This window comes from Nematostella vectensis, chromosome 10 (assembly GCF_932526225.1).
Source record: "Nematostella vectensis chromosome 10, jaNemVect1.1, whole genome shotgun sequence".
Lineage (NCBI taxonomy): Eukaryota > Metazoa > Cnidaria > Anthozoa > Actiniaria > Edwardsiidae > Nematostella > Nematostella vectensis.
Genome location: NC_064043.1, coordinates 5,152,618 through 5,163,773, shown reverse-complemented (window position 1 = coordinate 5,163,773; position 11,156 = coordinate 5,152,618). Strand labels below are relative to the sequence as shown.

General features: G+C 40.9%; 1 protein-coding gene across 1 annotated transcript in view; it reads right to left on the bottom strand.

Annotated features, from left to right (window-relative positions):
• Positions 1–107: 107 nt before the first annotated feature.
• Positions 108–11,156, bottom strand: part of LOC5506043 (sushi, von Willebrand factor type A, EGF and pentraxin domain-containing protein 1) — a 32,597-nt gene continuing 21,548 nt past the window's right edge. Inside the window, exons 22-37 of the mRNA XM_048733324.1 lie at positions 10,781–11,026; positions 10,560–10,673; positions 10,064–10,252; positions 7,079–7,192; positions 6,729–6,851; positions 6,437–6,565; positions 5,994–6,170; positions 5,107–5,283; positions 4,762–4,935; positions 4,247–4,420; positions 3,960–4,133; positions 3,541–3,711; positions 3,095–3,264; positions 2,348–2,510; positions 1,715–1,906; positions 108–398 (exon numbers count right to left, since the gene is read on the bottom strand). Of these exons, the coding sequence (XP_048589281.1) occupies positions 214–398; positions 1,715–1,906; positions 2,348–2,510; positions 3,095–3,264; positions 3,541–3,711; positions 3,960–4,133; positions 4,247–4,420; positions 4,762–4,935; positions 5,107–5,283; positions 5,994–6,170; positions 6,437–6,565; positions 6,729–6,851; positions 7,079–7,192; positions 10,064–10,252; positions 10,560–10,673; positions 10,781–11,026 (2,672 nt within the window). The 3' untranslated portion in view covers positions 108–213. The remainder of the gene's footprint in view (positions 399–1,714; positions 1,907–2,347; positions 2,511–3,094; positions 3,265–3,540; positions 3,712–3,959; positions 4,134–4,246; positions 4,421–4,761; positions 4,936–5,106; positions 5,284–5,993; positions 6,171–6,436; positions 6,566–6,728; positions 6,852–7,078; positions 7,193–10,063; positions 10,253–10,559; positions 10,674–10,780; positions 11,027–11,156) is intronic.

Genomic DNA, 11,156 nt, shown 5'->3' with positions numbered 1-11,156 from the left:
GTCCCAAGACGAAAAATCTTTTGAGTCGCTTCAAATTTTAATCGGACCGACATCGAACGTATAAAAAATCGGCGCGTGTGAATCAGCCTTAAAGAAAAATTACAACATTCACTTCTTGAAAATTTTATTCCATGTCAGTTTTTATTCCTTATTAATCTTGATTATTCAAAGTAGATGTTAACCATCACCGTTTTATAGAACAACCTCAGGATCTCATATTGTAATTTCTCTCTTCTTCTTGCCAACGATGACTTGATATTTCCTAACAGAGAGCTGGAAGCCGTTGAAGTTGCTGTTGTACCAGTTGGAATGGAAATGCAGCATCATGACTCCTGATGGCGCCTGGAAATGCTCCATTCTGAACCATTTTCCTGAGTATTCAAATACTCTCTCGGATTCTGGGGAAAAGGGACAAGATATTTAAGAAAGTTCATCAGACACTTATTTGTTATTCTTTACAACGGTTTATTTGCAGGAAACTTCAAGATCCGCTATACGATTGAAGTCTGACAATTCGTTAACAGTATTTGATTGAAAGTATTGCTTGAATATTAGCTGATGGAAATGGATGCTTTTTGCGACTCGTTGTTGTGCGGGAACGTAAAATGGCGGCGTGATTGGTCTACTCTTATACATGTCAACAATCAGACCGTCGTTTTACATTACATGGGAGATCCTAACATTATAACCTTTATAAAGTATAGTTTAAATTTGAAAAAGGTTATTTTTAGGTTTCTTGTCAATGAAAGTATTTTCCAAGTATTTAATCGATGCTTTAATAAAGAAAGAAAACTAGGAGAAAAGGATATTGAGAAGAATGAACAAGAATAAAGCCAGACTTTGAAACTTTAAAAAGTTAAACAAGGTTCTTAAAAACACCTTAAATAATTAAAACACCTTTATATATTATCTATATATCGTAATCATAAAATATCTCAACGCCACACTTAATCTCAAAAAGCACCGTCCTTGAATAAATTGTCGTATGATGTTTGTGTTGAGGTAATGGTACTTAAAGACCCTTGTCATATAAGCTGTTTAGTGCGTCATCGAAGTGGGTAGTGTAGATTATAGAATCTTAATCACGAGTGCGTTTAAAAACCCGTACAAATATAGAATATCAGCCCACGTATTTAAGGTACGACCTCCGTATGCAGGCAGGGAATATAACAGGTAAGCGTCAGAGTGGAAGACGTAGGCGTGTAGAGGGATGACGTACCTTCCCATAAATAACCTCACATTGGATACGACCTGAATACGTCTCAAGGCCTTTTAAGGTGTGCCGGCTCAAACCTCCCTTACTACATAATCATTATTCGGTGTATTTGAAACTAAGGTACACGAAAAAAGGGACATTATAAGAAGGTTCCAAGACATTCTATGAAGGTTCCAAGATCCCAGAAGAAGATTCTAGGGACATTCTTTATCAATCCAAAGACATTCTAAAATATTCTTAGACATTTAAGGAAGATTCAGGTACATTCTTAGAACATTCGAATACATTCTAAGAATTTCCTGGAACATACTAAAACATTCAAAAACATTCTTAGAAGATTCCCAAGACACTCAAAGAAGCTTCAGAGACAAATTTAGAATATTCAAATACATTCCAAGAAGTTCCTGAAACATACCAAGAAGATATTCTAAGAAAATTCCAGGCCTCTTCGTCATCTTTATCCCCGCTTTCTCTGCTACTGTATCTTGTTCTACTTACTTTCGTTTGAATTGATTGAGCCGTAACCCCTCAAGAAGTCATAGCTGTCCTCGGTGTGGAAAGACGCGAACTCAAGTTGGAATGCCCGGCCTGGTTTCACCACCCATACACAGTCAGCGTTTAGAGGATAGTAGTTCGGGAAGTTTGGAGATTGGATGGTGCTGTCCAGCGTGGTAACCACTCCTCCACAGGCTACAATGCAAGCATATAGAGACATTAGAGAAGCAATCCTACTACAAGGAACATCCATTGAGCAGACGTGGTCGCTTAACTACTCGTTTACGGAATTCTCGCTGTAGAGCGTAGCAACTAAAGCAAGATCTGCATGCTTTGCCACGTCTTCGGATTACGCGTATTTGCTCATTTATTTGGTCCCCGTAAAGCACTACAGGTTGCGAGACACGTGTTCTCAATGTGTTACTTTAATAAAAGACTTAATTCAAATTAATTTAATTGCAAATTTCAAAAGCAAACTAGATCCACTTGAATGACTATAAAATCAAATCCTTCTTACAATAAAAAACAGCTCTATTCTACTGTAAAAGTAAGCAATAATCTATGGATATGACATTTTTTCATGCTTGTGTAACTCAATTCTGCTCAAGAGGCTTTAAAACGTTTACTAATACGTACAGACATCTCGATACGAAGCCTGGAATCCCACAGCTGAATCCTTGGCGTCAGACGAGAATCGCACATCCATGACGTTCGAGTTAGAAGTGATAGAGATAGGCTTGGTGTGGACACCAGACAGCGTGGTGATGAGTTCGCCAGACTGGCCATCATAGACCTCGATCTGTGGACATGTAGAATGTTTGCACTTAGAACTGGGTTACATTTGAAATCCTATAACTTAAACCCTCAATAACCGGAACATACGGTAATTCAAACCCTCGGTTACTCCTCGAACTCTCTGTAACTCGTACATCACGTTAAACTTAAACCAAAATCAAATTTGTGTGCCTTTTCGGGCCATGAAAACAAAGGTGTTTGTTTGAGGGGGCTCAGAAGAAGATCAGTGGAGCACTGATCACTAGCAATAGTTATAGGAGTCATTTTCTATTGAATCTACGGAAACTAGCGGACCTAGAAATTTACGTTTTTATTTGCCGAAAAATCTAGATATTATAACTGGGAAATGTGGTAAAGCTTCGAACTGCTGTCAACTAAAAGTGTTTTGTTTTTTCCAAGTATTTTCCTTCATATTTCTTTATAAGCAGCTAAAATATTTGATTCCATTGGCACTGATAACTCGAAACCCTGCCAATTTGAGCTGGTTTTTATCTCTGTTTAGAATTAGTGTTAACCGGGTTCTCCTCCCCCTTGAGCTGGTTTTATCTCTGTTTATAGTTCGTGTTAAGCGGGTTCTCCTCTCCCCACCTTGTCCTTCTCGGCCTGTGTCTGCAGCGTGTTGAATGTGATCATGACTTGGCGGTCGGATCTTACAGTGATCTTCCACCTGCAGTACGAGTTATCGCTGTATCCATTAGGGAAATTCTCCGATTGGATCTGACCAGTTGGACCATTCATCAAAGCGCCACAACTGGTGGCTGAAAAGAAGAACATAGTTAAAGAATGCTGATCTGCCCCTCCTTTGTTAACATTAACATTTTAAATACAGCGGACAATTTGCAAGAGATAAACCATCCACAATGAGGTCAGAATCCTTTTTATTAAAATTAAAGCGCCGAAAAGAAAGTTTATAGGCGGGAAAGCAATCGGCGGGGAAATAGTTTAACACGCGTGCGACATTTCGATTCGCTTAATACAAGAGCCGGACTAAGAGAAAAAGAGTCTTCACACTGATCGACGTCAACGCTACTCACCAGTGCAATGAGGCTGTGACCCAGTCCACTGGGCGTTAGCTTGGCAAGTGCGTTGACGATCCCCAACCAACTTGTATCCCGGCATGCAATCGTATGTAAGTGTGCTTCCGTAGGTAAATGCTCCGGTCTTTTCGCCATTTACGGGTGCTCCTGGATCACCGCATATGGCAGCTAAAAGGTAGAGGAAGATGACATGGTAAAAATCGTGTTTCTAATGCGCTGAAAGTAATGAATAAGTGTCCTGAGGCTATTAAAATACTAAAAAATTATATTCCTTTTATAAACTTCCACCTAGATAAATTTAGATAACCAAGGGGATTTATTTTTAGTGTCAATCAGATTGAAGATACAGACCGTTTATTCTTCATCAACTGTGACAAAATTTCACCAGGGTGGGGGGATGGGGTCTGTCTACTTACGATCACATGTAGGCTGGGTTCCGGTCCACTTTCCGTTTGTCTGGCAAGTCCGGGTAGAAGACCCGCTCATCACGTGACCACTGTTACAAGTAAACGTCACCACCTTTCCGTAGGTGAAGTCTTCACCAGTCCTCTTGCCGTTAGCCAAGTTGCCGGGGTTCCCACAGCTTCGTTCTGTAGAGTAAGTGTATGGAATTTGTTAACAAGAGTGTGTGAATTGCATCGTTTTGCTACTTCACAAGCATGTTAAATGTATATGGGCCGTGCAATTTGTTTGGGGTACTAACCGAGACAAACTGGCGCCTTGCCGCTCCATAAGCCGTCCGCCTGACAGACCCTCTCCGCCGGACCGGACAAATGCCAATCTTGAATGCATCTGTATTGGATCTTACTGCCATATGTGTAAACTGAGCCAACGATACTACCGCTGGCAAGAGCTGGAGGCTTTCCACAATCCACGACTAAAAAATGTTATAAGTCGCCAATATCAGAAGATACAGAGGCATGGGGTAGATTGGGTGTATAAAAGTCATTTATGTCTCTTTATTTAATTTAAAACAACAGATAAAGCATCGAAACCCAGACCTGTAATCAAGCCTCATTTTTACCATTCTAGATCCATTCCTTGGTAATAATGGTCCACTTGTGCCGTATATGGCTATGCAATAAATGACAAACGCATTTTTCAACAGTTCCATTCGCGTTTCATTACCGCGTCGAATAGTGCTTAATTATATTTCATCATTGTCTGTATTAGGGTTAGTATTTCATTATGTACATGTAGATGAATAACCAATCTTACTTGCGCAAGTTGGAGTAGGGCTGTCCCATGATCCGCTTGATTGACAAACGGAGTAGGCCTTGCCGGATACTCGGTATCCTTCCTGACATTCAAAGCGTACAGTATCCCCCACACTCCTTTGCAGGCCGACCACTAAACCCTTGGCGGGAGCTACCGGGTCGGGGCAAGCGGCAGCTAGGAAGAAAAAGGAACATTATAGATATGGAACAATAATGACTTACCGGTTGCATAGACGAGAAAACAAATGTTTTCCTTTTAATTGAAACATTTGTGTAATTTGTTTAGAGGAAGGTGAACTTTTAAAAGAATAGATATAAATGTTTGGCTCCTTCACATCAGGCCTACCTATACACCTTGGCTGAGAACCGCTCCATTCGCCGTCTTTGCCACATGTCCGCTGTGCATCCCCACCGGACACGCGGTAGCCGCTGTTGCACGTGTATTTGATGACACTGTTGAAGCTGCTGCTACTGCCCACTATGCTGCCATACATAGGCGCCGACGGCATCACGCACTTGATGGCTTGTCAAGAAATAAATAATTAGTATTGTTTAACACCCATATTTTCAGGAATAATGAGTAATCACAAATATATAGGTTTTGTTATAAACACAAATCTAATCTTTTAACGCCGTTGTAGGGGATCGGGAATGCCAACATAGCCTCGTTTCCATGTTTGGTTCCCTAGAATGTGCTGATAGAGAGCAGCCTAGGGACGACGCAAATCTCGACCATAGATATATTTATCAGACGCACTACCAAGATCACCAATACAAGTTTTAAAAATATAACCGTTTGGCATGCGAAAAGCAGAGTATTTGATTGACACGAGCGACATAAAGGACGATTTCGACGATCTATGATTTGCACTGAAGCATGTCTTTGCCTCGCTGGATGCCTACGAAGTTCATGCCAAGCAGATATCACGTTTCGTGGGTTCTTATCGGTTTACTCAAAGAACTGTGACCACGTGGCCACAGGTGGCCACGGTAGCGCGCGTTGCACTATAAAAGCCAAAATATTTCCCTTATTACACCCTTCTAGTTCCTGACGTCCAAGGTTCCTGTGGTTGGGCGAAGACAAGAGAGGCTGGGAATAGGCAACAACAGTGACGCTTTCGAGTGACATCAGATCAACAACGGGTTCCTCAACCGAAGAAACACGAAACGCCCCGTGACAACCGAAGATACTCCATCCTGACGAGAACCTAGGTTACCAAACACTGTACCTACCTACGCAACTTGGCTGCAGACCAGACCACAGGCCATCCGACTGGCATGTTCGCGTAGCTGAGCCCACGAGCCTAAATCCGTCGTTACAAGTAATGTGGACATCGCTATCGAGTGATGTCACCCCAGTGGGACTGCTGTTTCCATTGGCTGGTGCTGCCAGGGCGGGGCATGTGATCTCTGGTGATGAGTATCAAGGCTTAGTCATGTTCATGGGTTGAAGTCCGTGGGAGGAAAAGGATGAGGGTTTGAGAGGTGGAGGGCACAAAAGACAAAGGTATGAGCTTGGGTGGATATGGGGGGGGAGAATTTTCTATTTTTCATTTAGTCGTTTTTAAAGTGACTTTCACAGAAAATCCTCATGGAGCCCTCCTTTTGGTTTCCCTTTGGTTAACAGGTTCCTCCCTCTCCCCCCCCCCCCCCTTAAATTTGCGGTAGCCCCTCACCCTTGCATGTCCTGCCGTCTGAGTTGAGTGTAAACCCGCTCCTGCAGGCGCAGCTGGACGTGCCGAGGCCGTTAATACAGATGTGCTGGCAGTTTCCGCGCCCCTGGTTACCGGAACACTCGTTTACGTCTGTACGTTCGAAGAAGAAGAAAAACGTTTAAAAGCTATATGTTTTAAAAGACCATTTTATCAACTTTTTTTTTCTAGAACGCTCGACCGTCATGCAATAGCCATAATGTCACGCGCACGCATGACACGCGCGTTTGTCGGTTGTTAGCGCGTATCCACTAACCTTGACACGCGTGCTTGTCCGCCGTCAGCGCGTATCCACTGTGACACATGCAGCGATAGCTTCCGGCTGTGTTATAACATTTATGTTGACAATTCCCGTTGTTTGTTGCGCATTCGTCGATATCTGAACAATAGAAAGGTGTTCTAATATTTATCACAATTTACTGCGTGACAAGCTGAAACACAAAGAAATATACGTATGTCTGCTTCGACAAATCACGCGGGATAAAAGCAAACAAGTATAAACAAATTTCAGTTGTCTTATATCTTGCCGGAGATCCATTAAAAAGATTATATTCCACTTAATCATTATATTTTGCATTTTATTTTATTTTAAACGTAAATACTTACCCGTACAAGTACCATCTGACCTAAGAGCATAGCCGTTAGCGCATGCGCACTTGTAGCCGCCGTCAAAGTTTTCACAGGAATGTTGGCACTTGTTCATTTGACATTCATTTACATCTGAAACATTCAGGACTCGAGTTGAGCGGAGAACAATGAGTTTGCTTACTAATTACCCTAAAACAAATAAAACTTATATTTTCTAGGAATGTATTCTCTTACTTACAGACCCCCGATAAAAAGAGTCTCGTCCCACATGACTTGCTTGAAGTAGAACAAGACAAGGGGAACATTGGCGTTTGACCTTGCATCATCGTAACACCACTTTGTAACAGACTTTGCGAATGACAATTTCCCGGCGTGTTTTCCAGAAAAAGCTTTTACCAGGTTGGCAAATAGTTCGCCAGGTCGTTGGCAAGTTTTTTATGTCTGTTTTTGTACGGGGGGGAAATTTCAGGGTGAGAACTTTGCCAGGAAGAGTCCGAAAACTTAGCAAGAACCGGGGAGGAAAAAAAACCCCACCAGGTCGGGTAAAAATCCCCACCAGGTCGGATTTCACCTGGTCAGTGGTAGAGGGCAGTCACAGAGACTTGGACGATCACCGTTGAACTTAAAGAGGCAGCGTCATGGTACTGCGCATGTCTGGAGTTCGTGTTTATTGTAGGCTTTTGATTGTCTACAAACAGATGTCAATGCCTTTTTAAAATAATATTCAATATTTTATTGAAAACTATGTTTCTTGACAGTTTGTGGTCATTTTTCCTTTGAATTTATAAATCAATATTAGAATTTGACTGAAATTCATTGTGTCCCGGCCGTAGAGCTATTGCAAACGTCTTACCATGACACTGCCCCTTTAACTCGTGGAATTTCTGGCACTTATTTCAAAGCATTTAACTTTGCCAAAAAAAACCCAAATTTCGTTCCAGGATGCGCTTGACCCCCAGCCCGTTCGTCAAACAGGCGAACGCGCTAACCGATTGCGCCACAGAGACTTGAATGGTATCTAGTAAATCATTTTGTGTTACCGTGGTTTAAGAGTTATTAAAAGGAAAATTATTCATGATGCCATATGTCTCTTGATTTTCGAGGAAAATTCTCTATGATTTGATATTGAATTAGGCTTATCCTGTTAACCACGTGATCCAAACTGTGAGCCAATCAGATCTAAGATTCTCGGATTACAACATCATGAATATTTTTTCCATTGTTCGTTGTTAATGAGGTAAAACTGACCTATATTGCAACGGTTTCATCAGTGCATAAAACGGCCCAAAACAACTCATTATCGAAAAACAATAGAAAAAATTATTCATGGCGCCGTAGCTCCCTTGATTATTGACGGAACTTCCCCGAACTTTTAACATGAATTGGGTCTGACCTCTTCATTAACTGACCCAAGTAATTTGGAAATCAGATTAACCCTTCTCGAGTTATGAGGCGGGGAATAATTTCCGTTACTGTATGATACAAGCAAAACTGTCTCATTATTGAAAGACAATAGGAAAATTATTCATTATGCTATATCTCTCTTGAATTTCAAGAAAAATTATCCAAAATTTAATATTGCATGAAGGTTATCCTGACGACCACGTGATTTAAGATATGAGCCAATCAGATCTAAGATTCTCGGATTACAACATCATGAATACTTTTTCCATTGTTTGTTGTTAATGAGGTAAAACTGACCTATATTTCAACGGCTATTTCAGTGTAGAAAACGGCCCAAAACTCCTCATTATCGAAAAACAATAGAAAAATTATTCATGGCGCCGTAGCTCTCTTGATTATAGACGGAACTTCACCAAACTTTTAACATAAATTAGGTCTGACCTCTTCATTAACTGGCTCAAGTAATTGGGAAATCAGATTCAAAGTACTCGACTTATGGGGCGGGGAATAATTTCCCTATTGTTTTTTGATAATGAGGTTAAGTTCAACCTATATCCCTTTATTTACTGTATGATACAAGCAAAACTGTCTCATTATTGAAAGACAATAGGAAAATTATTCATTATGCTATATCTCTCTTGAATTTCAAGGAAAAATATCCAAAATTTAATATTGCATGAAGGTTATCCTGACGACCACGTGATTCAAGATATGAGCCAATCAGATGTAAAATTCTCCAATTATGGCATCATGAATAATTTTTCCATTGTTTGTTGTTAATGAGGTAAAACTGACCTATATTTCAACGGCTATTTCAGTGTAGAAAACGGCCCAAAACACCTCATTATCGAAAAACAATAGAAAAAATTATTCATGGCACCGTAGCTCTCTTGATTATAGACGGAACTTCACCAAACTTTAAACATAAATTAGGTCTGACCTCTTTATTAACTGACCCAAGTAATTTGGAAATCAGATTAACCCTTCTCGAGTTATGGGGCGGTGAATAATTGTTTTTCGATAATTGAAAAACGTTTCAACGTTTAGAAGAAGAAAAAAAATACACAAATCTAATAATGCAAAAGGTTTACTCTTCCAACCACTTGGACCAAGCTATAATCCAATCAGGTGAAAAACTCTCGAATTATAAAACTATGATTTATTTGCTCATTTTATCTCGTTAATTAATGAGCTTCTAAGTGTTCTTTGCCACAAATAGAATTGTTAAATTATGAGCTATCTGATTGCGCCACAGAGATTTTGACGCACACTGAACTTAACTCGTTGCATCTAATTGTTTTTGGCACTACTTTAAAGCAGTATTAAGCTGTGAAAAAAATACACTTTCGTCCCTGAGTGGGCTTGAACCACCAGCCTTTCGTTCGACACCCGAACGCCCTAACTGATTCCGCCTTAACAGCTGTATCGTAGGACATTGTACAACATAGTGTTCAAATAGCAAGGCATTGTCGGTCCCAGTAATGCCAGGTGTTTCCCCGACAATGCTGGAGATAACATTCTATAGCGAATTACGGCAGTAGACCCTGAGTTGGCAATATGATTATGTTTGTTCTTAGAATGTTTTCGGTTTCCTCTTACCAAGACACTTTGTAACTCCTCCCTGCCATTTACGAGATCTGCATGTTGAACTTGCCGGGCCAGACCTGGTAAACCCGCTGTTACACGTGAATGTCGCAACTGTACCCGAAGTGTAGGAGCCAGACTGAGCTGACCGCGAGAACCTGACTTGACCGTTTGCAATAGAACCAGGGTTGGGGCAGTTAAGAACTGAGGGGATGAAAATAATAAGCTTTATTAGAAAAAGGGACAAATTTTATATCTTAACTTATAGTAATCCAATATGAATGCCATACTTAAAAATGTCGTGGCAGAATCATGTCAAAAATTAAAACTGTAGTTTTCCAATTTCAAAGTAAAGTATTTTAATCACTGTTCATGTTCGATTTTCGCATGTAAACAGCAAAGATACATTTCAACTCATGATTCTGTTCCAGGTTTGCAGTAAAAGTATTTTAAAACATTCATGCTTACCCGTCTCAAAGCAATGTGTTTATTTGCTGTTGGTCAGGTTTACCTGTCTCACAGTATCTTCCCTCAAATCCCTCAGGGCAGATGCATTTGAATCCGAGTGGTAGGTTTACGCATTTTCCGCCATTTCTACATGTGTTGGACGTGCAGGCTTGGGTAGCTAGAAGGAGCAATAAAAAGTCGGATGGCATTTAGTTTTTTTTTTCTTACCTGGCCACTGTGTTTTCAGTGGCATGGAGGGAGGGAAGACGCGCGTCTGTATCTTACCTGGGCAGGTACAGACGGCTCTAAACTTTAAATCCGGACAGGTCCTGCCGTCCTTTTGTTCGCTGTTGAGGCACGTGACTCCTGAAGCTGAGCACTTGACTGTCACGATGACCTCATCCAAGCCTCTTCCATCCTTCGTCTGGCAGTCATATGAGGCAGAGTTCGCGCATGCGTCAGAGGCACTTTCGCTGTCGCCCGAGCTTGTTGGATCATTCCTGTCGATCCAGTTGCTCCAGCATTTGTTGGCTATCGGAACAAAGACATATTTAAAATCATATGATGTTGTGGTATGGTGATAATGACGGAGTTGGTTATAATAGTGATGATAATATATATCAAATTAACTTTGTAGTTTACTATTTGTTTGACCCGATGA